Below are 27694 nucleotides of genomic sequence, written 5' to 3'. Positions count from 1 at the left end.
TTAACCAAAGCACGGTATTGAAAATGGATATAAGCCCATCATTAACATTTTTAAATTGAGCATTCAAATTGGGCTTACCTCCAGGAAACTAAATTTTTAAAAATATTACTTTTTTTTCTTATTTTAAAAGCAAAATACTGTCACTATAACATTTAAAATTATAGTTTAGAATAGAGGAAGAAAAATGATCTATATTTTTATATCTCTGGATGGTGATTATTTTCTGCCTTGCTATTGGACACACAATATATATGTGTCCTTTGAATTTTTTCTAGCCTCCTTTTTTTCAAAAATGAAATAATAATTTTAAATCTGTTTTCCCCCCTATATTGTGGACATCTTTTCATGTCAGGAAATACTCTTTATTATTAAAGGTTGAATAATATTCTATTGCTCCATATGATGAACATTTAGGTTGTGTCCAGTTTTCCCAATTAGAAACTCTGTTGCTTTGAATATACTTTTAGCAAAGTTTCCATACATCCTTATTGTGTAAACTAATTTTGCTGAAAAGATGAAATTACACAATTCTTAAATTTCTCTCATTCTGGAGGTACATTTTATTAACACTAATAATAACCATTTATTAAATGCCTATCACATGTCAGCCACAAGCTTACTCCTTATATACATTATTTCTCATGTTTACAAAAATCTGTAAAGTAGATGTAAAATATTCCTTCCAGAGTCCCAAAGTACTAAAGCAAGAGAATTTCTGGGAAGAGACAAAAGAAAACAAAACAAAACCATGAAACAAATGGAAAAAACAAAAAACAAAACCAAGTTGTACAGTAATTTTTGTTGGGTTGGCTTCCAGACAAGCAGTAAAATATTCTTTTCAAGATTATAACAGGCATAATTTCAGAGTACTGCATGTTGTTAATGATCCTATATCAGCCGATTTCCTTTAAGGTTGATTGAATTTGGCACTACTAGAAATCATGTGAAATAATAAATTCCATTTACCATTGGGACTCTATTCTAAAGTTCAAAAGATACAGGATTTCTTCTTCAAGCAAAGGCCAGAAACATACCTTCACGCAGTATGTGAAAATCTGGCTGAGTCATACACATTACTACACACAGAAGGAAAAAGTAAGCCAAAGAATTATTGAAATACCAACATTTAAAGCACAATCTTTTCCTTCCTCTTTCCCGGTATACAGGTGAAATGCTTCATGTTGTAAATTGCCAAAAACGGTGTTGTTTGGGTGGGGAAAGATAGCATGGCTAGGAATTTAGTCTCAAAAACACGTTATCTGGTTCTAACAGCAAGTTTTAAGGGGCAATAGTAGGTCGAAACGAAAGGTCTTGACATTTTTTGAGTTTTTCTTAAAAGCATATATATTCAGCATACAAGTGTTCTTTTTGGCCACAACTACTCCTCATTGGAGATTCCATGTCAAGGTGTGGTAAAATTTTCCTGTAAAGGGCCACAGAATAAACACTTAAGGCTTTACAGGCCAGAAAGTCGGTCTCAACCACTGAATACTCTGCAAAAGCAGCCACAGACTATACATATATGAATGAACACAGCTGTGTTCCAGGAAAACGTAATTTATGAACACTAAAATCTGAGTTCCATATAAGTTTCAAATCTTCCTCTTTTTTAAAAAAATGTATAAATATAATAAAAACTATTCTTAGCTTGTGCGGCATACAAAGCAAGCAGTAGGCCAGATTTGGTCCACAGGCCATACGACTCATTCCAGTTCTATGTCATATAGTCATCTATTTGAGGAGAAGGACATTGTGAGTTAAAGAAGACATCTGATCTTTCTTCTGGCATTTCAAGTAAGGGTACAGTTCCCAGATTCCTAGTTTCTCTTCCCTTTAATTGTTTTGAAACAAGGTCTTTAAAAGACCTGATAAATAAGAATTCAAGGCGGAAACAGGCAAAAGGGCAGATAAAATATTTTATTTGAATATAAATATGTCTTCAATTAATCAAAATTTTACTATAACTGAGTTTTTCAAATGACTGGGATTTTAGGAGAAAGACAGAGAAGGGAAGGAAACAATAGAAGAAAAGGCAAATAAGAGAAATGGAGAAAAGGAGTTAAGAGAAGAGAGAAAACAAAAGTGAAGGCAGCATCCTATAGAGAGAAAGATTCAAACAGGTAGAGGGGAGAAAAGCAGAGTTTAGCACATAGTAGGGCGTCAATAAACAGATGTTGAAAAAATGATGCTGTTTACTTGGCGACCGCAACTTGCAGTTCATTGGGCAGAGGCTTTGAAAGCAAACAAGCACACACTATAACCCATCTTTCAAAAGACTATTTTAATTAGGCATGGTTTATAGTTCTTCAAATGCCCTTATCCTTAAACCTCTAGGAAAGAAATTATGCTCTGGACTGGAGTGACTACAGGCCAGATGGTATCAAGTTAAGAACCATGACTGGAGACCATAACTTTTCCTCCCTATTATAAACCTGTAGATACAAGACTAAAAGAACTAGTACTGATGAAGCATTATGTGACTTGAATTACAAAACTCAAAATGTGTTTATCATGAGATAGTAAGGAGAGGAAATGGACTAGTCCTTTTGAGAAAGATTTTCAATGAAAGTTGAAATAAAGGGAATGCTGTGCTTAGCTCAAGAAGAATCAGGAGGGCTTCCCTGGTGGCACAGTGGTTAAGAATCCACCTGCCAATGCAGGGGACACGGGTTCGAGCCCTGGTCTGGGAAGATCCCACATGCTGCGGAGCAACTAAGCCCGCAAGCCACAACTGCTGAGCCAGCGTGCCACAACTACTGAAGCCCACGCGCCTAGGGCCTGTGCTCCGCAACAAGAGAAACCACCACAATGAGAAGCCTGTGCACCGCAACAAAGAGCGGCCCCTGCTCGCCACAACTAGAGAAAGCCCACGTGCAGCAATGAAGACCCAATGCCGCCAAAAATAAATAAATAAATAAATTTATAAAAAAAAAAAAAATCAGGAAATTAAATAAATATAAATATTTTATTTCCCAAGCATCTTGAGGATTTTCTGTAGCTTTCCTTCATTCAAATATTTCTAGCCATAAAACAGGAGGAAAAAATAGGTGAGACTATCATCAATAATTTTAAATTTGAACCCCTGAGTCTTTAATAGGGCCCCCTCTCCTAACCTATAGCACTTCACCCTCTCTAAACACTACTTATCATACTTGTAATTATCTTATTCAGTGTCTTCTTCATGAGATTTTGGTCTTGTTAAAGTAGTATAGCATAAGGCTTCAGAGTTGGCTCTGCTACTTATTAGCTGTGTGATCTTTGGCAAGTGTCTTAGCTCTCTGTGCTTCACTCTAACCATCTAAGAAGAGGGCTAATAAGAGTACCCCCTCAGAGGGTCAGTGTGAAGAGTAAGTGAGCTATCATGGAAGACACCCAGTGCATAGCAGGTGCTTGAACAACATTTGTTAAGTAAATAGCTGTTGAATGAATTGAGTGATTCTGCTGGTTTTTGTTTGTTTGTTTTGTTTTGTTTTTGGCCGTGCCATGCGGCTTCTGGGATCCTAGTTCCCTGACCAGGGATTGAACCTGGGCCCTCGGCAGTGAAAGCGCAGAGTCCCAACCACTGGACCACCAGGGAATTCCCAGATTCTGCTGTTTTCTGGGGAGGGGAAGAAAAGGCTGAGTATTACAGAAGATAAACGGAAATTACATGTCTGCATACAGGATCCCAGAATACAGTTCATCAGTTTTTGGTGGTGAGCATGCTGTATGGTAGGTAGATAGAAATAGAAATACAATGTTGTATTCATGAAACTTATAAACCAATGTTACTTAAAAAAAAAAAAAAAAGAATACAGTTCAGAATCGTCCTCTGTCCCAAAGCAGCGGCCATAATGCTTTCCCCAAATGTTTTCTTTCCTTTTCTCTTTTTAAAATCAGCCCTTTTCACCTGTGAGGTGAGAGAATTCGGGAAGGTAGAAGGATGGGCTGAATATGACCCACATCTGGAAAGATAAAAATAGTTATGTTCAGAAAAACTGGAGAGAAAAACAATTTCAAAATGTTATTAAGTTAATTAAATTTAGACTAGGCCTGAAATATACTAAACAGAACAAAACCCCCCTACTTCTTCAGTTTTGTTCTTTTTTTTCCCAGCTCTTTTACTTGGATATCTTAAAAGTAACTATAATTAAGTTTTTCTCATAAAAGTCTTTGGAGGGCAACATCATTTTCATTAAATAATGGGAAACAGGAGCATAAGGAAACTAGATCATGAGGTTTCCAAGTGGCTAAGAGCTTGGAGTTTTGGTGTCAGATTTCCATTCTACCACTAAATTTTCTCATTAGTAAAATGAGGGACGAGAATAGTCATTATCTTATAGGAGAAAATATGTAAAATGCTTGACACTTAGGAAGCGTTCAATAAATAGTAGCCATTATTATTATCAGAACCTTAAGGTCATTACTGATACAGTTTATAGGAATAAACTGTGTATTAAGTGAATTGCCTTCTGGGACCTGCACACCATAGAGAAACTATCGACTAACAACCTGCTTGGGGACTCTGTCTCTGGAGGAGAAACAGACCACATCTGGGGAGGTAAGCTGGAGTCCTAAAGTTTCCTGGACCGTCTTTTATACAACTTTTTGTCCATAAATTTTAATTTCCTGTATAACTACTAGGCTTCCCGAATAGTCATTGTTAACTTTTTTATTCTTTGTTTTCCCCATTAAATAATATCTTAATAATTTACACTTTAAAGTTTCAAAAGTACATTCATATAAACTTTCTCATTTGATACTTAAAACCTTGGGAGCTAGACACCACAGTAAGATTAAGCCCAACATGAAGACGAGGAATTGACTCTGGAGATTGAGACTTCCCAAAGTGACGTAGGTAGTAAGTGATGCTACTGAGGTCTCAATTCAGATCTTCAAACTGGAGATTCCACTCTCATTTCGCTATCCTATACCATCCTACCATCAGTGCATACCCACAACTAGGTAAGGCTGGTATATAATTTTCATTGTCTGATATTTTAGGACAGACACATTATTGCCCGTATCTTCAAGGCTAATCTAGAGTATAGAGGCTCAGAGAACAGACAAAGGTTCAAAAAGAATGGAGGAACGATTTGTGTGTCAACAGGCACCTGACACACACTTGCTTCTTTCTACTGTGACCTCTAACTGCTCTTTCCACACTTTCATAAGAGCAGATTCCTTAAGTACGATATATTATCGTAACAATTATAATCCCTTTATTGATAATATAAACCCAGACAGTCTATCTGTATGAGGAACATGTCCACACCCTAAAATCAATAGTTTGGGTTGTAACAAACTTAATAAAAATAAACTGTAAACAGAAAAACATCTCCACCAACGTAAGCCAAACATTTAACAACTTGATCTACTCCATGGGTGTCTTTATCTCCCTGCTTCCTTTTTCTTTCAACAAATATTTTTGCAAACCTACTATGCACTTGATCCTGAACTTACTACAGTGATGAAGGACACAATCTCTGCTTTCAGAAGCTCTCCTGGTCTAACAAAGGTGATTATAATTGATGTTTATAATACTGTGCAATAAACGTTATGACAGAGGTAGGCACAAGAGGCCGGGCAGACACAGAGGAGAGGTGCTCATTTTTTCTGGTTACAGTAATTTTCAGGAAAATGTTTTTCCACATCTTCTTAAAAAACAGACTTTGAATCCAATCTTTATCTCTTTATCAACATTAAAAATTTTTTTCTTCAAAGCTGACCAGGTGATCAGTGACTCTGTCTTTTACAGTGTACAAGTTACACCATCAGGTGGAACCAATAACCTATTTAATTATAAAAAATTATATAAATTCCAACTTTTGTAGACTTAGTTGTCATTTGAGTTAATCTATGACCATTGATGGTTTAACTCAAATTAATTATTAAATAAGTTACAAAGTTCTCCCCAATCTGGTCGGCTGTAACAACTGAAATAAACAATTCAGTCCCTTGATTCTGCTTATTTTCAGGCGTTCTTCCGAACGGATTTATTCTGTTGACATGGCTCTTAATTATAACCATACATTTCTTTGCAATCCACCTGCATTATTTCATTAGAAAGCGAATGCACTGGCTTTAAGAAAAACTAGTCTTGCTCTAGGTTTGGTCATATTTATGTTCCTAAGACTAATTATCAGCAAAATCATAAAGGGACAGTTTGGGCTTTTATATTCCACTGCTTCTCTCAGAAGCAGCCCTCTGGAGCTGTCTAGCCAGGAGGTCTTGATTGAAGCCAGGTTCCTTTGGGCTTTATTTACTGTCTCTCACCTTCAGTGAAGTACTGATGTTTGACAAGTTCCTCCTTTTGAGTATGCAATTTGGAAGCAGCTCTAGGATAGGTAAAATGATTTGGAAAATCAGCCCAAGTTTGAACCTCGTTCACAGGTGTGGGTGATTTTTCCACTCTGAGCCTCCGTTTTCTTGCTGTAAAGTGGTAGATAATGACACTCTCCTTGTGGAGCTGCTAGAGGATTGTATTCGATAATGCTTTCAAAGCATTTAGGCTGTACTTGGCATATGGCAAGCACTCGATAAATTCTATTTAATAAATTCTAGTAGTGGCTTTCCTACCAGTGTCAGGTCTCTAAGGCGTACATTTTTAAAAAGGTGACAGCAGGACTTCCCTGGTGGCACAGTGGTTAAGAATCCGCCCGCCAATGCAGGGGACATGGGTTTGAGTCCTGGTCCAGGAAGATCCCACATGCCGTGGAGCAGCTAAGCCAGTGAGCCACAACTACTGAGTCTGAGCTCTAGAGCCTGCGAGCCACAACTACTGAGCCCGCGTGCCACGAGCCCATGCTCCGCAACAAGAGAAGCCACTGCAATGAGAAGCCCACGCACTGCAATGAAGAGTAGCCCCCGCTCGCCGCAACTAGAGAAAGCCTGCGCACAGCAACGAAGACCCAACCCAGCCAAAAATAAATTAAAAAAAAAAAAAAAAAGGTGACGGCAACCAAGCAAAATTTTGTTTGTATATATGATTTTCAGAGGAAAGGGTGCACAGTTTTCAATAGATTTTAAAAAGACTTCTGTCTAAAAAGTAGCGTAGAACCAACAAAAAGAATTTAGGAGTGAAAGCTGTTCTGTGACCATGAAAGACAACTAACATTAAGTACAAAGATCATGTTTATTCCCAAAGAACTTCTACAGATTTCCCACTGCAGTTTCACCAAACTTCTAACATTGTCCTCACAGTCCTTTAGTTTCCCACCAGGACATCAGGGTACAGATGAAAGGATCCTGCCTACCTTCCTTTCTAGTGAGAGACAACTGACTACTAAAGAGGTGGACTGCACAATTTTTATACGGGCAGGTTTTAGAATCAGTCAAACCCAGACTTCAAATATGCCTCCATTACTTATAAACTGTGTGACTTTAAAGTAATTTAACTTCTCTGAGTATCAGTTTCTTCAAGTACATCCTCTCTGTCACACTCCTGATTTGGGAAAATAACTGTCCAAGGTACAGAAAAGAGGAATAAAGATTTCTGTGATTCTTTTGATGTTCCTGGGGAGGAACTAAAGACAAAGATTGCTGGGGAAAGGAAACGGGGACATGAGGGATCGGTGGACAAGGTTGGCATTACACATAATCAGAATAAATGAGTCCAGTATAGTGTTCTTTGTGGGGTGCTGGAAAAGCCCACCCAGTCCCCTAAACTTCTTTCACTATGTCATTCTGTCTGAAATTCCATCCTTAGAAATAATTCCTTTGGATCACTAAGAGCCCTGGGGAGGCAACTAGTACTCCCAAATGGTTTATTGCCTCTCTTTATGAATCCCCCCTCCCCCGCAAGGATAGCCAATAAAGGTTCTAGGTGATAGGCCTCTCAAGGGTACTAGTACCTTCACAGGGGAACAAACTGAGTCACTCACACAATTTCCGCCTTCAAGACTGGGAAGGGGGACTTCCCTGGTAGCGCAGTGGTTGAGAATCTGCCTGCCAATTCAGGACACACGGGTTCGAGCCCTGGTCTGGGAAGATCCCACATGCCACGAAGCAACTGGGCCCGTGAGCCACAATTACTGAGCCTGCGCATCTGGAGCCTCTGCTCCGCAACAAGAGAGACCGCGATAGTGAGAGGCCCGCGCACCGCGATGAAGAGTGGCCCCCACTTGCCGCAACTAGAGAAAGCCCTCGCACAGAAACGAAGACCCAACACGGCCATAAATAAATAAATAAATAAATAAATAATTAAAAAAAAAAAAAAAAAAAGACTGGGAAGGGCCTGGTAGGGTGGGGAACTTACAGTTCCTTGTGAGGGACAGAAGTCCGGAAGGCGAGGTTTCTAGACCAAAGGAAGTGGAGGGGCCAGAATGGGGCAGAAAGTGAAGCTGGAAAGAGATACAGGAAGGATGCTAAAAAGAGACTTCCTTCTTTTCTTCCGCAAATGTGTCGGGAACATGTGGCGAAACTACACAGGTCGGTCTTGCGGCTTAATAGGAAATTGGCAGGGGTGGGGGGTAGGAGCTCTTTCTAGTTCGGGAGGACGGCGGCGCACTCTGGGGGTGGGCGAGGTTTGGGTAAAGGAGCTGGCCTCCGATGGGGCGGGAAGGAAGGGGGAGTGGGGCGAAGACGCAGGCTCCCGGGTGTGGCGTGCAGGTCTGGGCCCGGCTCCACCACTCGCTGGCCGCCAGTCACACAGGCACGTCCTCGTCCGCGTGCATGCCACGAGATAATGAGCGGAAAGCGCTGGCACAGGGCCTGGCATCTGGCAGCCGCTGGATAACGCGAGCCCCTGCTCTGGCTGTGGGCACTGGAGACGCGCCCTCTGTTGCAGTGTCCACAGTGTGCCGGGCACTGGGCTTGCACTCAGCACCCTAACATCCCTAAACCTGACCCCCAGCCCGCGAAGTAGGGCTCGTCATTCTCAGTGTACAAGTGGGGAAACCGCGGTTTTGAGCAGCGGTTGCTCGGCTAAGAAACATCCGAGATCTTCCTGGGAACTTTGGGCTAAGGCTCGTTCTCGAGGGGAAAGTTAAGGGGCGGCGGGTGACCCCAAGGGCCTCGCCAGGGGCACAGGGCTCACCCTTGAAGGAGTCGGGAAGCCGCCGGGCTTGGGCTTCTGCTGATGGCCGCTTGTCAGACATGATGCCCGAACCGTAGTCGCTACTCTCAGGTCGCTGTCGCCAGGGCCAGAGCGGGAGCGGCGAGGAATGCCCGGAGGCGACCCAGGAGCCCAGACCCAGCCAGCAGTCCCACCCACTGCCCGCGGCCCGGCCAATCGACGCCCAGGACCGAGGAGGACACGCCCCCACCCTCCACCGCCCTCCCCTCCCGCGCGGCAGCTTCTGGGGAGCTTCCAGCTATCCCAGGGCTGAGGGGCGTGGCCTGAGGGGCGAGGCACCCCTGAGGCGGGGGTCCGGGTCGGGGGCAGCACCGGAAGGGTGGGGCGGTGCCGGAAGGGAGGGGCGGAGGCCACAGGGCTGGGAATTGCGGCTGAAGAGACAGGGGTGGGGGTTGAGAGGATGGCCTGAGAAAAGGCTACGAAGAAGAAAAAGGCGCCCCTTCTGGGCAGGCGAATTAAAAGAAAATGGTGCCCTCCTTGGGCGGGGTAGGGTCCGAGTGAAGGGAGGAGGCAGAGAGGCACCTGTGTGGCCAGAGTGAGGGCGCCGCGCCCAGCCCTAGACTGGGAGCACCCATGGTGTGAGGGGAAGAAAGCGGCGCGACCACCCTCGAGCCCAAGGGAGTGAATTCGAGTGTGGTGCCCTTTATTCAAATAAAATCCTTTCCGAGCCCTTGCCGTCGCCAAGCAGCGTGCTCATTGCTAGGGACGGAGCGGGCAAGGAGCAGACACGGGGCCCTCCCTCGTGGAGTTGACACAGGTAACAAGCAAGTAAACAAATCATTATACGTGAGGAAGAGCGCGACGAAGGGCACGGGGGACTCAGAGGATAGCCGAGGGCAGCTACTCTAGTTAAGGGGACAAGGGAAGGCCGCTGTAAGGAGGTGGCATTGAGGTGTGACCTGAAAGATGAGAAGGAGCCACCCTTGGGAAGGGGGACTGGCGGGGCGGGAGGTCGGAAAGGGAATCCCAGGCGGAGGGAAAAGCACAGGCAAGAGCATTCCCCACCTCACGCTTTGTGCTGGGTGGTGGCTGAAACCTCGCCTTTGAAAACCAGGCTGTGTTTTATTCTCGATAAAACTTGTCCGAATGCAAACGTTCAAAGTATGGTGGTGCACACAAGCAGGTGCACTTTTAAAAACATTTCATGCTGTAATAAATACAGATTCTCAGGAAGCTGCAAAGGCAGTGCAGAGAGGTTATAGGTACCCTCTACCCAGTTTCCCCCAGTAGTTACGTCTTACTTATACGTAGTCTCAAAGCCAGGAAATTGACAGTGGCGCAAATGTATATATAGTTCTATGCCATTTTGTCTCAAGCATAGATTTGTATAACCACCACTACGGTCAAATACAGAGCTATTCCATCACCATAAATTTCTCCCTTTGGCCTTATAATATCTAACACTTTGTGGTGTTTGGGTAATTGAAATGGTAGACTTTCTCTCTAGTTTTAGGTCTGGAGCCTTGTGGTTGTCACGGTAGAAAGTGGAGCACACACGATTGTAACAGGTGTTAAGAGAGTGGCTGATCATCGTTGCTTCGGGGTACAGACACTAGTGTGTGGTTCAAGGCTAATGCAGAGCTCTCAAGTTGATCTCCAGTCACGTGTGGGAAAGAACTGCTTATATTCCTGGGGGTGGAGTACAGCTTGTGCAGTCACTTGGTTTATAAGCCTTCTGGAGAAGATAAGGAGGGGGAGTACAGTTATTTAATGATCCTTTCTCTCAATTATCCTGGAGAAAGTCCACAGCTTCATTTTTTCCATTCCACAACGAATAAGCCCCAGAGGCATGAACTTCCTGTTTATGCCGCGGTTCCCAGGAATGAGGAGCAAATGCACAGGCAGCTAATTAAAACTTTTAATAAAGGAGGGCTTGATTACAAACTGCATAATCAATTTGTGAAAAAAGTATTTAGCTTGCATTTTTGCTGCAAAGGAAAATATTTCAAAATGAATTTAATGTTTGTACTCCTGCCTGCTGCCTTGATTCAATTCTCAAGGCAATTCCAACAGCATCACTTCTGGAGAATTAGAAAAGAGGCTTCACCCTTTGGGACAAAGACTTTGGTAAACGCTTGTTGGCCCTGGTTTCAGATTGCATCAGTTCGGGAGCTAATTCCAGGCCCCAAACTGAGAACAAGATTTGACTTGATTTTTAGATTACTTTCAGAATAGATGGGAATTTACAGATTTAGATTTTAAAATGCTGAATTTCACTTGCCCATGAAACTGTTATATTCTGGCTTTCTTATGCATATTCTGTATAAATGTATTGATTAAATGTACTTTAAAAATAAATATTATTGTATCACCCTCTCCCTTTGGGGGAATTTCTAGTCCTAAAATTTCTTCCAGTAGTGATTAGAAGGTAGAATGTTTTTTGAGAACTTTATGCTTTAAAAACTGAGACTTATTATATAAAATTACAAATAATTTGAAGAGAGAAAGAATTACTTCTCGTATTATTGCCTCTAACAGAACTATTATCATTTTGGTGAATTTTTCCTCTAGCTGTTATTTAAAGTATATTTGCATGTAAGTTAAAATCAGAGTATTTATTCCATATTTCTTTCATGTTTTATTTTGCTGTTATTTCCCTAGCATATGCAGGGTACCAAATTAAGTATTGATTGATGGTGACAGTGACGACATTAAGACATGGAGATGGGTTTGAGACAGACATGCACCATGAGTTCATAATTGAATAAGTCAGAAGGAAATTTAATTAGTCTTTTTCCTGTGTCCATGTAAGAAATGCTTTAAGAACAACAAAGGAAAGTCCTTATTTATTTTCTTTTCCTTTAAATTATGATTCCAGGCTGTTCACAGTGACTGCAGTGAAATCAGCTAACCAAATGCTTTTGAGGGAACAGCAGTACCAGCAAGCTATGTCTGTTTGTGGCATTTTCAGCAGGATGGGTCTAACTAGGTTGATCTGTTTCTCTGTGTGGCCTAATTCACATTTATTGTATTACAGCAGCATTTTTGTCTTCTTAGCTCTTCTGTTCTTCAGGAAATTACTCCGGAACTGAATCACAGCAGGAGTTTCACCAGTGGATTTTGTACCTTTGGGCTGTGGCAGCAGACCAATTACACCACAGCACTTGGTAAGAGCACTGGGTGTTTGTGTCCTCAGGTCTTATGAAAATAAAAAGCATTACTGAAACTTTGGTCGTATTTAATAGAGTCATCTATGGCAAGAATTTTATTAATCTGCTTTATTTATCAGTTCACAAAGCAAATATTTATTGAACACCTATTATGTGCCAGGCATTGTTGTAGGTGCTTGGGATTAAACTATGAACAAAAAAGACAAAAATTCTTGCCCTCATGGAGTTTTCTTTCTGGTATTCCTTTCCACGTGTATTAGTTTGCTAGGGTTTACATAACAAAGTACCACAGACTGGGTGGCTTAAACATCAGAAGTATATTTTTTTTACACCACAGACTGGGCAGCTTAAACATCAGAAGTATATTTTTCTTACAGTTCTGGAAGTGAGAAGTCCAAGATCAAGGTTCAGCAGAGTTGGTTTCTTCTGACGGGCCTGAGGAAAGCATCTGTTCCAGGTCTCTCTCTTTGACTTGTAGATAACTGTCTTCTTCCTGTGTTTTCACATCGTCTTCTCTTTGTACACTTCTGTGTCCAAATTTCCTCTTCTTATAAGGACACCAGTCGTATTGGATTAGGGCCCACCCTAATGACCTCATTTTAACTGAATTACCTCTTTAAAGACCCTACCTCCAAATACAGTCACATTCTAAGGTCCCAGGATTTAGGATTTCAACATATGAATTTTGGGGGAACACAGTTCAGCTCATAATACCACATGTGACTATGGTGTATTCAAATCTTTGTCCTGCTTGTTTTCTCATATTAATATCTCTGAGGTATTCAAAGTCATGTATGTTTCCCTGTTAAATGTATCCAGGTAACCTATAATTATGAGTGATTATTTTTCTAGACATGATTTATTTTTAATAAATACTGAAAGGAAAGTTCTTGGTTAGGAAGGATTACTCTGCTAGGAATGTTGCTCCATCTAGTGGCCGCTATATTCAACTACTTCTGTCAAAGTTATAAAAATGAATAAAGGGGCACTATGTTGGAAAAAGGGTTCTCTTTTCAACAGGCTGTTATTCACAGGGCACTAAGGACTCATGATAAAAAATATTTTTTCCATCACTGTATGTGGAATGAAAGGTCTACATAATGACACTATTTTTAATAATTCAAGTAATATCAATACCATCATTTACTATCACTACCAGTTACTGTTTATTTTTTATCTCCTTGAGGAAACTGAGGCTCGGTTTACTCCCTTGCCCAAGATCTCACAGATTATAAGTAGTGTTTGTTCCAAGTCTATATGACTTCAGAGTTTAAGCTCTTAATCATTCAGGATAAATAAAAAGAAACAAAAAGACTCAAACATCTGAGTCAAACAGTAGAAAAAGCATTTGACAAAATCAATAGTCATTAATCATAAAAACTGAGTGAAGTAGGAATAGAGAGGACTTCCTCAACTTGATAAAGAACATGTACGAAAAACCTACAGTGAACATCATGCTTAATGGTGAGACACTAGAAGCTTTCCCACTAAGATCAGGAACAAGGCAACTCCTTTTCAACATCATATTGGAAGTTCTAGCTAATGAATAAGACAGGAAATGGAAGTAAAAGGTATACAGATTGGGAAGGGAGAAAATAAAACTGTCTTTGTTTGCAGAAGACATGACTGTCTATGTAGAAAGTCTGTACTTGTACTCTTACAGTATTATATAAGGAAGCAAAAGAAAGGAGGAAGTTAAACAAACGAAGAAAGGGCCCAGAACAAATAGCTTCACATTTAATAATGGTGTTTTCTTATGTAGTTAACAATTGATACATGAACGTAAGGTTATTAAAATGAATGATCCCAGTATATCATTTGTGGCTAGCTGAGCGTAAAATATCTTCTCACTATTCTTGAAAACTTTTTTCTTGGACTTTAAGACATAATGGCTTGGAGCTACTGGATACAGTTACTACATCATTGGGCATTTTATGGGTGCTATTTGTTTGTGCACTGTATCTTTACTTTAAAAAACCTTTATTTAAAGAAGTTAACAGTGATCATTTTGATACTAGCCATTAAGTAATGCAAGCATAGTAATGTAGCATTTGATTATTGTGCCTTTGCTCCCCGTCTTTTTACAGTACTGCATTCCCGTAGGTCATGATAAGTAATCACTCATGTTACCTTTTTGCATATTGCCTAATCTTCGTTTATAGAAGAGGCAAATGAGTGAGGCAAATAGAGGTGTGGTTAAGAGCACAGGCTCTGTGCCTCCATTGCCTGTGTTAGAATCCTTGTTCCACCATTTCCTAGCTCTCTGACCTTGGGCAAGTTATGGAAGAGTAAGTGAAATAATCCATGTAAATTGCTCAGCACGTGCCTGGCACATAGTAAGCACTTCATAAGTGTTAGTGGTTACTAAAAGTAATTGTATATTACACAGAACTTATATACTATTTTTATTATTACAACAAACAATGACACCATGGATTTAAACTTAGGTAGCTCTGACCCTAAAGCTCCCTCGTTTCCCTCTATCAACACCGTCTCTGTAAATTTTTAGTCATTGATGAAGACAGAACTGATTCTCTTTAAATTGCTTAGGCTCCGTGAAAGGTTTGCCAGTTTATCAGTCAAGATAGAGTAGATTATGCTGCATTAACGAACAACTTCCATATTTCCATGATTTTTCACAAAAGTCTTTATTTCTTACTCCCATTTCATGTCCTGGGATGACAGAGGCTTTTTCATCACAGTCACCCAGGGATCTCAGCTGATGGAGGCTCCATCTTAACGTGTGCTTCCACCACCACCAAGGGAGGGAAAAGGGGATATGGTGACTTGTGCACTGTCTCTTGAAGTCTTCTGCTTGGAAGTGACACATGCACTGATGCTTATATTTCATTGGCCAAAGCCAGTAACACAGCTAGGTCCAACTTCAAACGAGCAGGGGAAAGTGCAGTTTTCTGGGTTTAGGAAAGAGAGAATTAGACATCAGTGAGCAGCATTAATAACTACCATACCAACAATTTGAATTTTTTTCAGTTTCCTAAGTTGATATTTATCTTTTCAATTTCTGAATCTGCCCCCATCCTTTCTTATGTGTACAGATCTTCGTCAACTTATGATGGGGTTATGTTCCAATAAACCTAAGTTGAAATCATAAGTTGAAAATATTGTAAGTTGAAAATGCATTTAGTACATCTATCCTACTGAACATCATAGCCTAGCCTAGCCTACCTTAAACGTGCTCAGAACACTTACATTAGCCTACAGTTGGGCTAAATCATCTCACACAAAGCTATTTTATAATACAGTGTTGACTGTCTCATGCGATCTATTGAATACTGTACTGACAGTGAAAAACAGTATGGTTGTCTGGGTACAGAATGTTTTTTTTTTTTAATTATTTTAATTAATTAATTAATTTATTTATTTATTATTTTTTTTTTCTAAATTTTTTTAATGTATGTATTTATTTATTTATGGCTGTGTTGGGTCTTCGTTTCTGCGCGAGGGCTTTCTCTCATTGCGGCAAGCGGGGGCCACTCTTCATCGCGGTGCGCGGGCCTCTCACTATCGCGGCCTCTCTTATTGCGGAGCACAGGCTCCAGATGCGCGGGCTCAGTAATTGTGGCTCACGGGCCCAGCCGCTCCACAACACGCGGGAATCTTCCCAGACCAGGGCTTGAACCCGTGTGCCCTGCATTGGCAGGCAGATTCTCAACCACTGCGCCACCTGGGAAGCCCCTTATTTTTGGCTTTGTTGGGTCTTCGTTTCCGTGCGAGGGCTTTCTCTAGTTGCGGCAAGCGGGGGCCAGTCTTCATCGCGGTGCGCGGGCCTCTCACTATCGCGGCCTCTCTTGTTGCGGAGCACAGGCTCCAGACGCGCAGGCTCAGTAGTTGTGGCTCACGGGCCTAGTTGCTCCGCGGCGTGTGGGATCTTCCCAGACCAGGGCTCGAACCTGTGTCCCCTGCATTGGCAGGCAGATTCTCAACCATTGCGCCACCAGGGAAGCCCCAGAATGGTTTTAAGTGTATCAGTTGTTTCCCCTCGTGATTGTGTGGCTGACGGGGAGCTGTGGCTGCCCAGCATCAAGAGAGAGTGTCGTCGCTAGCCTGGAAAAGATCAAAATTCACAATTCAAAGTACAGTTTCTTCTGAATGCATATTTTCACGCCATTGTAAAGTCAAAAAATCATTAAGTTGAACCATTGTAAGTCAGGGACGTTTGTATAGATTCTTCAGGAAAAAGCCTAAGTATAGTTTCAGAGAAACACCTCTCTTTCAGAGAGGTATATCAGAGTTATCTGGAGACTTTTTCAAGATCATGTGCCCAAGGCCCACCCAAGAATGGAAATATCTATAGGTCAGGCTCTGGGTGTGTATCTTTTGAAAAAGCTCCCCAGATGGTTCTGGTTTGCTCCCTGTTGTGACTATGCAATTGTAAACTCATATTTGGTTTCAAGGGTTGTCCTTAAGACAGTTGGGAGGAAACAGAGCTGAAAGGGTCAGAAAGAGGAAGGCATCAGGAAGGCGTTATGACTCAAGTGTAGCAGGGTTCTCAGCTCAGGCTGAAGCTGTGCTCACCTCACAAGTCAGTATATCTGGCTTCTGGCATGGGTAGATGACACCAGGGTTCCATTTACATAAAGGAACACCAATCCTCATGAGAAAGACCTCACCTTAAGTTAAGGGAGACTTGACCCTGGCCCAACTTTTTATTGAAAAAATTTTTTTCAGAAGATTAAAAGAATTTACCCACCACTTAATTCAATAAGTGCTAGCATTTTGCCATATTTGTTTTATTTATTTATCTTTTTTGACATCCACTGATGGTTGTTGCCTGAATCAATTATTTCATTGAGGGGCAGGGGGTGCCAAATGGTGATTTTCTGATTCTACCATTCTTTCTACATTTATTATCACTATCTAGCATTCTTCAATAAAGAGGAGCTTTCCTTTATCAACTGGAGATGAATTAAGTTTTTCCTAAAAAGGCAGAATAAATAAATGCTTAATTTTTTAAACTAGGGAAGATTTTTCAGGAACCTATGTTTGATTGAAGGACATTTGGCCAGCATTGTAGTGGACAGATGATCTGAGTATAGCAGAGGCTTATGCATTTAGTTCTACAGCCCAACTCTCAGACTCAGAATGATAGAGCATGGTAGCTAAAGTGGAAAATGGTGTAGGAATTATAGTGGCTGTAACACTGAGAACAGAAAGTGTCAGTAGCATCAGTTGCAAGGCTTGGGAAGTGTCAGAGGACAGGACCCATGGCACAGGCATCGGCAGGTTCCATCAGGACTGGTACCTGTTGGTGGGTCCCAGTAGCTAGCTATAGTACCGCCGGTGGCCACGGCAGCTTGGCTGCTGTTTTGTTCATCAGCAACGCCAGGGAACATCAGCAGCAGAAGAGCAAATGGCGCCAACCAAGTGGGTAATCAAGAGGATTTTTCTGTAGAGCATCCATGAGGCAGCCACTGGGGCACCCAAAGCTGTTGCAGGGAAACTGGAGCTCTTGAAGTGCGGGTAGAGTCCGAATCTGAGTCAGAGACATACGGATTTGGGAGACTTACTACTTTACTCTTGGGCTGGTGTGACCTGGGGAAAAAGTGCTGCATCTTACCAAGAACAGAAAATGGTGAAGAAAGGGTTCTTTTTAGGCAAAGGAAACTCAAGGAATAAAGTGATGTATACAATTTGAAAAGCAGGAAGATGATGGCAGGTGGATTAGATTGAAAGAGAAAATCCAAAGATACCAGTTGACTAGTTGAAGGAAGCAGGAAATCCGTCGGTATTTCATGACAGGCTTAGGGAAGCTAACCTCTGGCAGAAGTCGGTAGTGCATGGATGGCTGAATGGCCAGTTTTCTGATCCACACGTATATCTCTCTCCATTTGTTCAAATCTTCTTTTCTGCTTCTCAGTGCCATGTGATTTTTTAATGGTAAACACTGTTTCAATTAAAGAAAAATTAAAAGTTTATTCCCGATAGAATCCACATCCCCTGAAGAGTTAAAATGGTCTGAATATAAGGTTTCTTCTAATCTGTACTGAACATAGGGGTTGTGGCTACTAAAAGTTAGTCAAACCATATATAGGAAGTAAACTAATGATTGCTTTTTCCTTCCACTTTTAGGATTTTTTTTTTTTAAGGGAAGGCCGTTTTTTTTTTTTTTTTAACATCTTTATGGGAGTATAATTGCTTTACAATGGTGTGTTAGTTTCTGCTTTATAACAAAGTGAATCAGTTATACATACACATATGTTCCCATATCTCTTCCCTCTTGCGTCTCCCTCCCTCCCACCCTCCCTATCCCACCCCTCTAGGTGGTCACAAAGCACCGAGCTGATCTCCCTGTGCTATGCGGGGAAGGCCATTTTTATTAAACTTGTACATTTTACTTCTTCCTTTCAGAATCCTAATTAAAAAAATATGTTTCTGCTTACTTTAAAAAAACAAAGCAAAACAGAAAACAAACAAAGGAAACTATTAAACATTACTTTTGTGATCGGAAAGGAGACAATAGGATTCAACATAAGCTAAGAAAACTATACGTGGAGCAAAGAAATAAATCGAAGAGGAACCGACTCCCATCTAGGGCTAGACCATTTGCAAAGTGCACAGCCCTTCACTAAGAGAATTTCCAAAGCAAACCCATCCCGGGAGACCAGGGAGCAGCCCTCTTACCTTCTGGATTAACAAACAGACCAAAAGCCCTAATGATCGCGCAAATACAAACCAATCACTCTATTTGAAAAAGCACAGACGCGTTCAACACTTGTCTCCCCTCCCTTCCCAGATTCTCTTCATTAACGGGGGATTGAGGAGGGCAGCCCCTTGGCGACAGGGCATTCACAGGACGAAAGTGTTCTTCACCAGGAGCTCTTTGTCGCCCCCAGAGCTCCACACGGTGCGGGGGGCGCGCTCCTGGTTCCTGCGCCCCACCCTGATCAGGCAGACCGCAGAGGCTCCCAGCAAGAGGATCGGGACCATCACGAACAGCCCTGCCAGGACCACCACTTTAGTGCGGGGCGGGGCAGGACACAACTGCTTGCCGAGGCAGCGCTGCATGCACTCCTCCTTGGAGAGGTAGCTGTTTTTATTGCCCGGCATCCGCTGCAGGTGAAGTTATCACAAGAGTTCTTCTCGGCATTAAAGTACCAGTGTGGGAAGGATGCGCGGCAAGCCCCAGGGACAGCCTTGGCAGTGCAGTATTCTTCATAGTTGAAAATATCACTGGACAGGTCATCAGAATCCTGCCTTCCGGGAACACTTGGGACAGAGGAATCCGCTCCATTCCTGGACAGATCATCGATGGTGTTGACTGTGACACCAGCGCACTTTGCAAGACACTCCTCCTTGGTCATGTAGTTATTGTCATTCCCTCCGCAGCCTCCATACACAAACTGCTGGCAGGATCCCTCAGTGACATTGTACCGCCACTTAGGGATGGAGGCCCGGCATTTCCCCACACTCTTCGAAACTCGGCAAAAGTCTGTGCAGCTGTGTGTGGCTGGAGAAACACCTCACTCTTAGTAGATGCCCTTGCTTCCATGGACGCCACATTCTCCGTCAGCCGCCTCAGCGGGAGAGGAGCAGCGATGCCAGGAGGGCGAGAAGTGCCCAGTACCGCCTCAGCCCACACAGCTGCGCCGTGACGGGCTCCACCCCTAGGATTTTTTTTTTTGAAATATAAAAACAAAGTGACTTTTTGTCACACTTCCCCTAAACATTGGTTTATCCATGGAGAAATGGAAACTTTTTCTAGTGGAAGAAAGTAAGCTGAGAACTACTGCTGTGTTTGGTTCTATTTTTATTATTTATTAATCAAATATACATAGACTGAAAGGAAAATGAAAAAACAAGCTATGCATTAAATCATGGCAAACAGTCTGTATTGTAATCTGCATTTCATAAAATTAAGGAGTGATTTTATACAAATCCCCTCAAAATTAATAAAATTAAATTATGCTTAGCATTCAACTAAGTGATTGTAATTCAGCATAGTGGAACTATCTTTTTTTACTATAAAAGCTACCATGTGTTTATGGAGTGGCAATACAGTAATTAGTAAAAGTGTTTGGTTTTGTCAGTGATTTCTTTCCCCTTGAGTGGAATTAATCAGTTCTTATACTCTGTAAGCAGTCATTGAATCATTCTTAGCTCTGTGTCAGCTAATTTAGTCAGGTGATGAAATCATCACAAGACTTTTTTGAGAACTCTAGACCTTCCAAAGTGGCAGAAAGTTACTTGTTGCCTCAACAGTACTAACAGGAGCATTGGGCATGCACAATTCTGTGGCTGCAAGGAAAGTGAGCAGCACAGTGGTGGTATTTAGTGGACTTCATGTTCAGAAGAAGCCTCCTTCCAGAATCCATCATGTAATCCTTAATTTAGAAGCAGGTGAACCACAGTACTAACCAGAGAGCAAGTGAAGTGCAGAAACAAGAGCCGAAGATGTTCTCTAAGTCTTTTTCTTAAAAATAAATTTATTTATTTATTTACTTTTGGCTGCGTTGGGTCTTCGTTGCTGCGCACGGGCTTTTTCTCTAGTTGCGGTGAGCGGGGGCTACTGTTCGTTGCGGCGTGCGGGCTTCTCATTGCAGTGGCTTCTCTTTGTTACGGAGCACGGGCTCTAGGCGCATGGGCTTCAGTAGTTGTGGCTCGCAGGCTCAGTAGTTGTGGCGCACGGGCTTAGTTGCCCCACGGCATGTGGGATCGTCCTGGACCAGGGCTCGAATCCGTGTCCCCTGCATTGGCAGGCGGATTCTTAACCACTGCGCCACCAGGGAAGCCCTATGTTCTCTAAGTCTCGAAGTGATCTTAGGCAGTTTGTAAATTGGTGTATATTGTCTTCAGCATCCTTTCACTTCTCTTATCTGCTTCTCTTCTACTTCATAGTGCTTGGTGCTAACTACCCTAGATACCACATTGCCCCAGTCCATCCAAGCCTATCTTCTCCCGTCAAAGCTCTCTTTGCACCAAAATTACCTACATTCCTGTTTTGGAGAGTCTCTGATATTAGAAAAAAAGTAACTTTACTGTAGTGATTTGCCCTAATGAGTACATGGATTATTAATAGCCAACCTCTTAACATTTTCAGATATAATTGTTATTTTAAAGAAGAATGCCTGTTCAAATGAATTTAAATTTGAAAGAATTTCTTTCATTATTAGGATGTAAAAAAAAAATTCAGGCCGTTTCAAGAGGGCATTTTTGGGGAGGGTAGGAGTGAAAGCAGTTTGGTTATCTCTTGGAGACCAGTTCTGCGTGTACTTAGAAACGTAAGCTATTCAGCCTTTCCACAGTTTTACTTCCCTATGTGAAGAGCCTATAAGTTCTTAAGCTCTCAGTTCTTTCACACTGTCTCTTTTGACGATGGTAGCAGGGATGTTGATTTTATTGTATGAGTTGTTTGAAAAGTCTTTCCTGTACCTTGGTGACTAGGTTGCTAAGTATCTTTGTTATTAGGTCTCTGTCTTGAGAGACTTAGTTGAGGAGGAAAAACAGATGGAGAAACATATGTAATAAGCACTTTAATAAAAAAGTTTCTTTGAGGAATTGACATTTGACTTTACTAATTAATTCAACAAATATTAACTAGGTGCCTGCTATGTGCCAAGTACAGCCTAGGTGCTGGGAATACAGTGATTAATAAGATAGGCTTGGTCCCTGGCTCCATGGGGCTTACTATCTAGTGGTTCCAGACAGTGGGCTACAGGCAACATGTCCTCAGGGAAATGGTTATTACATAGAGGTCAGACAAAATGCAGAGACTTTCTTTCATATTCCATGATGGTAAAGTGGCATTCCGTATGCAATGGAAAAATAGCCAATCAAGTTATCTTGTATGATTATATGGAACTATGTACTCACTGAGGAGGAAGCTCTGGGGAATCAGATAGCTGTTGCCATAGTTCAGTTTAAAGGGGAACAGGTGTGATTGAACCATGATGGGTGCCTTTAATCGCATGGGGTAATTTAAAGCAAGCAGGTGACATACTCAAATTGCAAAAGTGTTGCCTTAATGGAATAAAACTCAAAAGCCTTTATGAGAGAGTGTTGTAAAAATCTCTTATTGCTTGTAGTCATAGGGCTGAGGTAACTGAAAACCAAATTCAGAGACTGATTCTGTGATTTGGTAAATTATATTAGTATGTGAATCCACATACTTTGCCAAGCATTTTATATGAACGTCAGGTTAAGCTAGATTAGGGAAGAGTGGGGTCTTGACAAATGGAATAGCAGTATATGAGAGACATCAAGGCTTAGAGAACCCCAAACTCCTAGATTTATCTAAAACAGACTTCTTAGCTGTGGCACTATTAACATTTTCGAATGGATTATTTTGCTCTGGGGGGCTGTCCTGTGCACTGTGAGATGTTTAGTAGCATCCCTGGCCTCTATCTACCAGATGCCAGTAGAACCCCATCCCTGAGTCATGGCGATCAAAAATGTCTCCAGATATTGCCAAATGCCTGCCCCCCAGGTGAGGCAAGGGAGGAAATTGCCTCTGGTGTGAGAAGCGTTGGATAAGTGTTACCTGTTGTGCAAACCTTGCCTAAGGAAACCATGACTCATTGAGGGAGAAAACTGAGAAGTCGTCTCATGCTCCATCTCTCATTATTGCTTATCTGGTAATTCAAACTTAACGTTTTGTTTAAATCATATTAAACATTTTATAAAACTAAAACAAATTACTAATTCTAGAATTAGTATCCATCTGTCAGTGTAAAATACATAGCTTGCTTCATACTTGTTATATCTAGACATATATACACACAGACTTAAGAGTAATATGAATTATTTAATATTACAAAGTGTTTCTCAGTTGCTATGTATAATGGTATTGAATAGTATGCTAATTAGTGCATATCACTGGATACTCCAGCTAGAATTTGAAGTGAAATTTAAAAAAATGGACATCCGACACTCTGAGACTTTAATATGCAAGTATCTATTTCATCCGTGCTCTCAGAGAGAAAGATTTGTCAAACTAATTAATTTGTATTTTCTCTTACGGAAGTGCTTCTGCTGTTCATATTCCTTCTGTAGCAAAGTCTGTGTTTGACAGCAGAAGCACAACCCACACTCCTATACAGCATTCAGGGACAGTCACCTTTTATTTAGAGGAGAAAGGAGGACAAGAGCAAGCGATGAGGAGAAGCATCTCCAAATGAAGTTAGTGTCACAAAAGGGACACATTTAAGGTTATAGATTGCACTGTGCCAGCATTGGGTGCTGGGCCTTGATTGATAACGATACCCATGTGTTCTTTCATGAATTTATTCTCTCCATCTCTCTGATTCATAGGGCTCTCTAACAAATGGGGCCCAGGCACTCAGTTCTAAGGCTGGCGTTGGGTCTTATCATTCAGTGTGCACAGCTTAGGTCCTGCTCCTGTTTCCCAGTAGGGTACCTGCACCACAGCTGTTCAGTTATTCTGCATTTACCAGTTCCAGTCTTCTGCAGGAAGAGTTAATGCCATGAGGGAGGGGAAGTAGAGCTCTATCTCCTTTTCTCCCTTTTATATTTTTATATCTTTTTATTTTGAAATTTTAGATTTACAAAAAAGTTGCAAAGATAGTATGGAGTACCTGTACACACTTCCCCAAGCTTCCCCAAAAGGTAACATCTTCCATAATCAAGCTGCATTTACCAAAACTAAGAAATTAACATGAGTACAATAGTGTTGACAAAACCACAGACTTTATTTGGAGTTTACCAGTTTTTTCACTGATGCCTTTCTCTGTTTCAGGATATTACACTGCATTCAATCATCATGATGCCTTAGTCTCCAAGCTGTGACAGTTTTTTGGTCTTTCCTTGTCTTTTGTGACCTTGGCAATTTTGAAGAGTACAGGTCAGGTATTGTAGGCTGCCCCTCTATTTGGGTTTGCCTGATGTTTGGGTTTGTCATGATTACATCAGGAATATGGATTTGGGGGAAGAATGCCACAGAGATGAACTGCCCTTTTCACTGCATCGTATCAGGAGAACATGACACCAACATGACTTGTGACTGGTGATCTTAAACTTGAGTGCTCACTTGGCTAAGGTGGTGTCTCTGGGTTCTCTCGTTAACTGTGTCTCTCTTTCCATACCCTAGTCTTCAGAAGAAAGTCGCTAAGCCCAGCCCACACTCAAGGGATGGGGAATGTACGTTATTTTTTTAAATTAATTTTTATTGGAGTATAGTTGCTTTACAATGTTGTGTTAGTTTCTATTGTACAGCAAAATGAATCAGCTATACATATAAATATATCCCCTCTTTTTTGGATTTCCTTCCCATTTAGGTCACCACAATGCATTAAGAAGAATTCCCAGTGCTATACAGTATGTTCTCATTAATTATCTATTTTATACGTAGTATCAATAGTGTATATGTATCTCAGCCATAAAAGGGAACGAAATTGGGTCATTTGTATAGACGTGGATGGACCTAGAGAGTGTCATACAGAGTGAAGTAAGTCAGAAAGAGAAAAACAAATATCGTATATTAATGCACATATGTAGAATCTAGAAAAATGCTATAGATGATCTTATTTGCAAAGCAGAAATAGAGACACAGATGTAGAGAACAAATGTACAGATACCAAGGGGGAAGGGGGGGTGGGAGGAATTGGGAGATTGGGAATGTATTTTTTTTAAAAATTATTTAATTATTTATTTATTTATGGCTGCATTGGGTCTTCGTTTCTGTGCGAGGGCTATCTCTTGTTGCGGCAAGTGGGGGCCACTCTTCATCGCGGTGCACGGGCCTCTCACTATCGTGGCCTCTCTTGTTGTGGAGCGCAGGCTCAGTAGTTGTGGCTCACGGGCCTAGTTGCTCCGCGGCATGTGGGATCTTCCCAGACCAGGGCTCGAACCCGTGTCCCCTGCATTGGCAGGCAGATTCTGAACCACTGCGCCACCAGGGAAGCCTGGGAATGTATTTTAAAACTGCATTCTATCAGTCCTTATTTAATATCCCTTCTTACCCTGCCCCCCTCCCCCCACTTCCAAAAGTCCACTTAGTTCCTGAGCCTTTGGAAGATTCTGTGATATACATCAATTTAGTTCTTGGCTTTCCCCACTATATCCTAAGTCACTTTTCCACATTCCAGCCTTAATATTTTGTTGCTATTGTCTCCTCTTCTCTTCTCTCTGGATTTATAGGTTTGTGAGTTAAAAAAAAAATCCCTCTACCGTACTTTCAGTGGAGTTTCAGAGGAAGTAAAATTGAATTATTATACTCAATCTGCCATCTTTATCTGGAAGCCTCGGGGGAAACAATTTTTAATCATCAATACTGACACTTAATCTGCATTATTTGCCATTTCTGTTTGTCATAATTCTGCCATTGATATAATCCATAGAATCACTGAATGCTTTTTTTTGGTACCATTGTTGTGTTTCATAAAACATTGTGATCAGTCAAGAAACTCAGTTCACAGCTGAGAAGTAAGGCTTCTAGTATTGGTTGGTGTGATTGGCCCTGATTATCAAAGGGTTACTGTATTAGGGTTACAGTATTAGGGTTAGTATTATAAAGCTAGCAGAGTTGGATGCTTTCTTTTACATGCCCAGTTATTAAGTTTAACAAAAAACAAGGCAGGCTTAGACACCTCAGGAATCAAAGGTGTCTAAGGGTCAGTTGACTAGGCAAAGAACTTTAACTGACTTACACTAGCCAAAGGCAACCAAAGCTTGAATTGATGGAGGAAGGGAGTTAACATATCCACTATGGCTTCTTGACCATTTGTGTAAATGAGGACTGTAGCTCTCCACGTATTTGCTCTCCTTCTCTCTCCCTCCCTTGGCTTTCACCTTTCCTCTAATTTTTTTAAAGAATTTTAAAGATCAGTTTTAGGTTTATGATAAAATTAAGAAGAAGGTACAGAGATTTCCCATATACAGGCATACCTTGTTTTATTGTGCTTTGCTTTATAGTGCTTGCAGATACTGTGTTTTTTTACAATTGAAGGTCTATGGCAACCCTGCATCAAGCAAGTCTGTTGGTGCCATTTTTTCCAACAGCATTTGTTCACCTAATATCTCTGTGTCAATTTTGGTAATTATTGCAATATTTCAAACTTTTTCATTATTATTACATTTGTTATGGTGATCTGTGATCAGTGATCCTTGATGTTAGTATTGTGTAATAGTTATTTGGGGGAGCCATTAACCATGCCCATATAAGATGGTGAACTTAATTGATAAATGCTGTGTGTATTCTGACTGCTCCACCGACTGGCTGTTCCCCCATCTCTCTCACTCTCCTCAGGCCTCCCTATTCCCTGAGACACAACAATATTGAAATTCGGCCAGTTAATAACTTCACAGTGGTCTCTAAGTGTTCAAGTAAAAGGAAGGGTTGCACACCTCTTACTTTAAATCAAAAACAAGAAATGATTAACCTGAGGAAGGCACGTTGAAACTAAGATAGGCCAAAAGCTAGGCCTCTTGCACCAGTTGGCGAAGTTGTGAATGCAAAGGAAGTGTTCTTGAAGGAAATTAAAAGTGCTATTCCAGTGAACACACAAATGATAAGAAAGTGAAACAGCCTTATTGTTGATGTGGAGAAAGCTTTAGTGGTCTGGATAGAAGATTGAACCAGCCATAACATTCCCTTAAGCCAAAGCCTAATCCAGAGCAAGGCCCTAACTCTTCAATTCAATGAAGGCTGAGAGGTGAGAAAGCTACAGAAGAAAAGTTTGAAGCTAGCAGAGGCTGGTTCATGAGATTTAAGGAAAGAAGCCATCACTATAACATAAAAGTACAAGGTGAGGCAGCAAGTGTTGACATAGAAGCTGCATGCAGCAAGTTTTCCAGAAGATCTAGCTAAGATAATTAATGAACGTGGCTACACTAAACAACAGATTTTCAGTGTCAACAAAACAGCCTTATATTGGAAAAAGATGCCATCTAGGACTTTCATAGCTAGAGTGGAGAAGTCAATGCCTAGCTTCAAAGGACAGACTGACTCTCATGTTAGGGGCTAATGCAGCTGGTGACTTGAAGTTGAAGCCAGTGCTCATTTACCATTTTGAAAATCATAGGGCCTCCCGGAACTCTGCTAAATCTACTCTGCCTGTGCTGTATAAATGAAACAACAAATACCAGATGACAGCACATCTGTTTACAACATGGGTTACTAAATATTTTAACCCCACGGTTGAGACCTACTGCTCAGAAAAAAGGATTCCTTTAAAAATATTACTGCTCATTGGCAAGGCACCTGGTCACCCAAGAGCTCTGATGGAGATGTACAATGAGATTAAGGTTGTTTTCATGCCTGCTAACACAACTTCCACTCTGCAGCCCATGATTAAAGAGTAATTTCAACTTTTAAGTCTTGTTATTTAAGAAAGGCTTAATTTTCAGAAGGCTATAGCTGCCATAGATAGATATTCCTCTGATGGATCTGGAAAAGTAAATTGAAAACCTTCTTGAAAGGATTCACCATTCTAGATGCCATTAAAAACATTCATGATTCATGGGAACCGGTCAAAATATCAACATGAACAGGAGTTTGGAAGAAGTTGATTCCAACACTCATGGATGATTTTGAGGGTTCAAGACTTCAGTGGAG

General features: G+C 41.3%; 1 protein-coding gene, 1 long non-coding RNA gene and 1 pseudogene across 2 annotated transcripts in view; 1 reads left to right on the top strand and 2 right to left on the bottom strand.

Annotated features, from left to right (window-relative positions):
- The window catches only part of STOM (stomatin), a 28272-nt gene extending 19104 nt beyond the window's left edge, over positions 1-9168 (bottom strand). Inside the window, exon 1 of the mRNA XM_068551764.1 lies at positions 9017-9168. Coding sequence (XP_068407865.1) covers positions 9017-9077 — 61 coding nt within the window. The 5' untranslated portion in view covers positions 9078-9168. The remainder of the gene's footprint in view (positions 1-9016) is intronic.
- LOC137769800 (uncharacterized) lies at positions 8271-26448 on the top strand. The gene is made up of 4 exons (XR_011075091.1): positions 8271-8409; positions 12053-12162; positions 12543-12622; positions 26387-26448. It is a non-coding gene; the product is annotated as an uncharacterized lncRNA (long non-coding RNA).
- On the bottom strand, positions 18973-22072 carry LOC137770429 (kunitz-type protease inhibitor 2 pseudogene; annotated as a pseudogene).
- Positions 26449-27694: the final 1246 nt, after the last annotated feature.

Source organism: Eschrichtius robustus, chromosome 10, assembly GCF_028021215.1.
Source record: "Eschrichtius robustus isolate mEscRob2 chromosome 10, mEscRob2.pri, whole genome shotgun sequence".
NCBI lineage: Eukaryota > Metazoa > Chordata > Mammalia > Artiodactyla > Eschrichtiidae > Eschrichtius > Eschrichtius robustus.
Note: the sequence above shows the minus strand (reverse complement) of the source record. Positions and strands in the feature narration are given on the sequence as shown.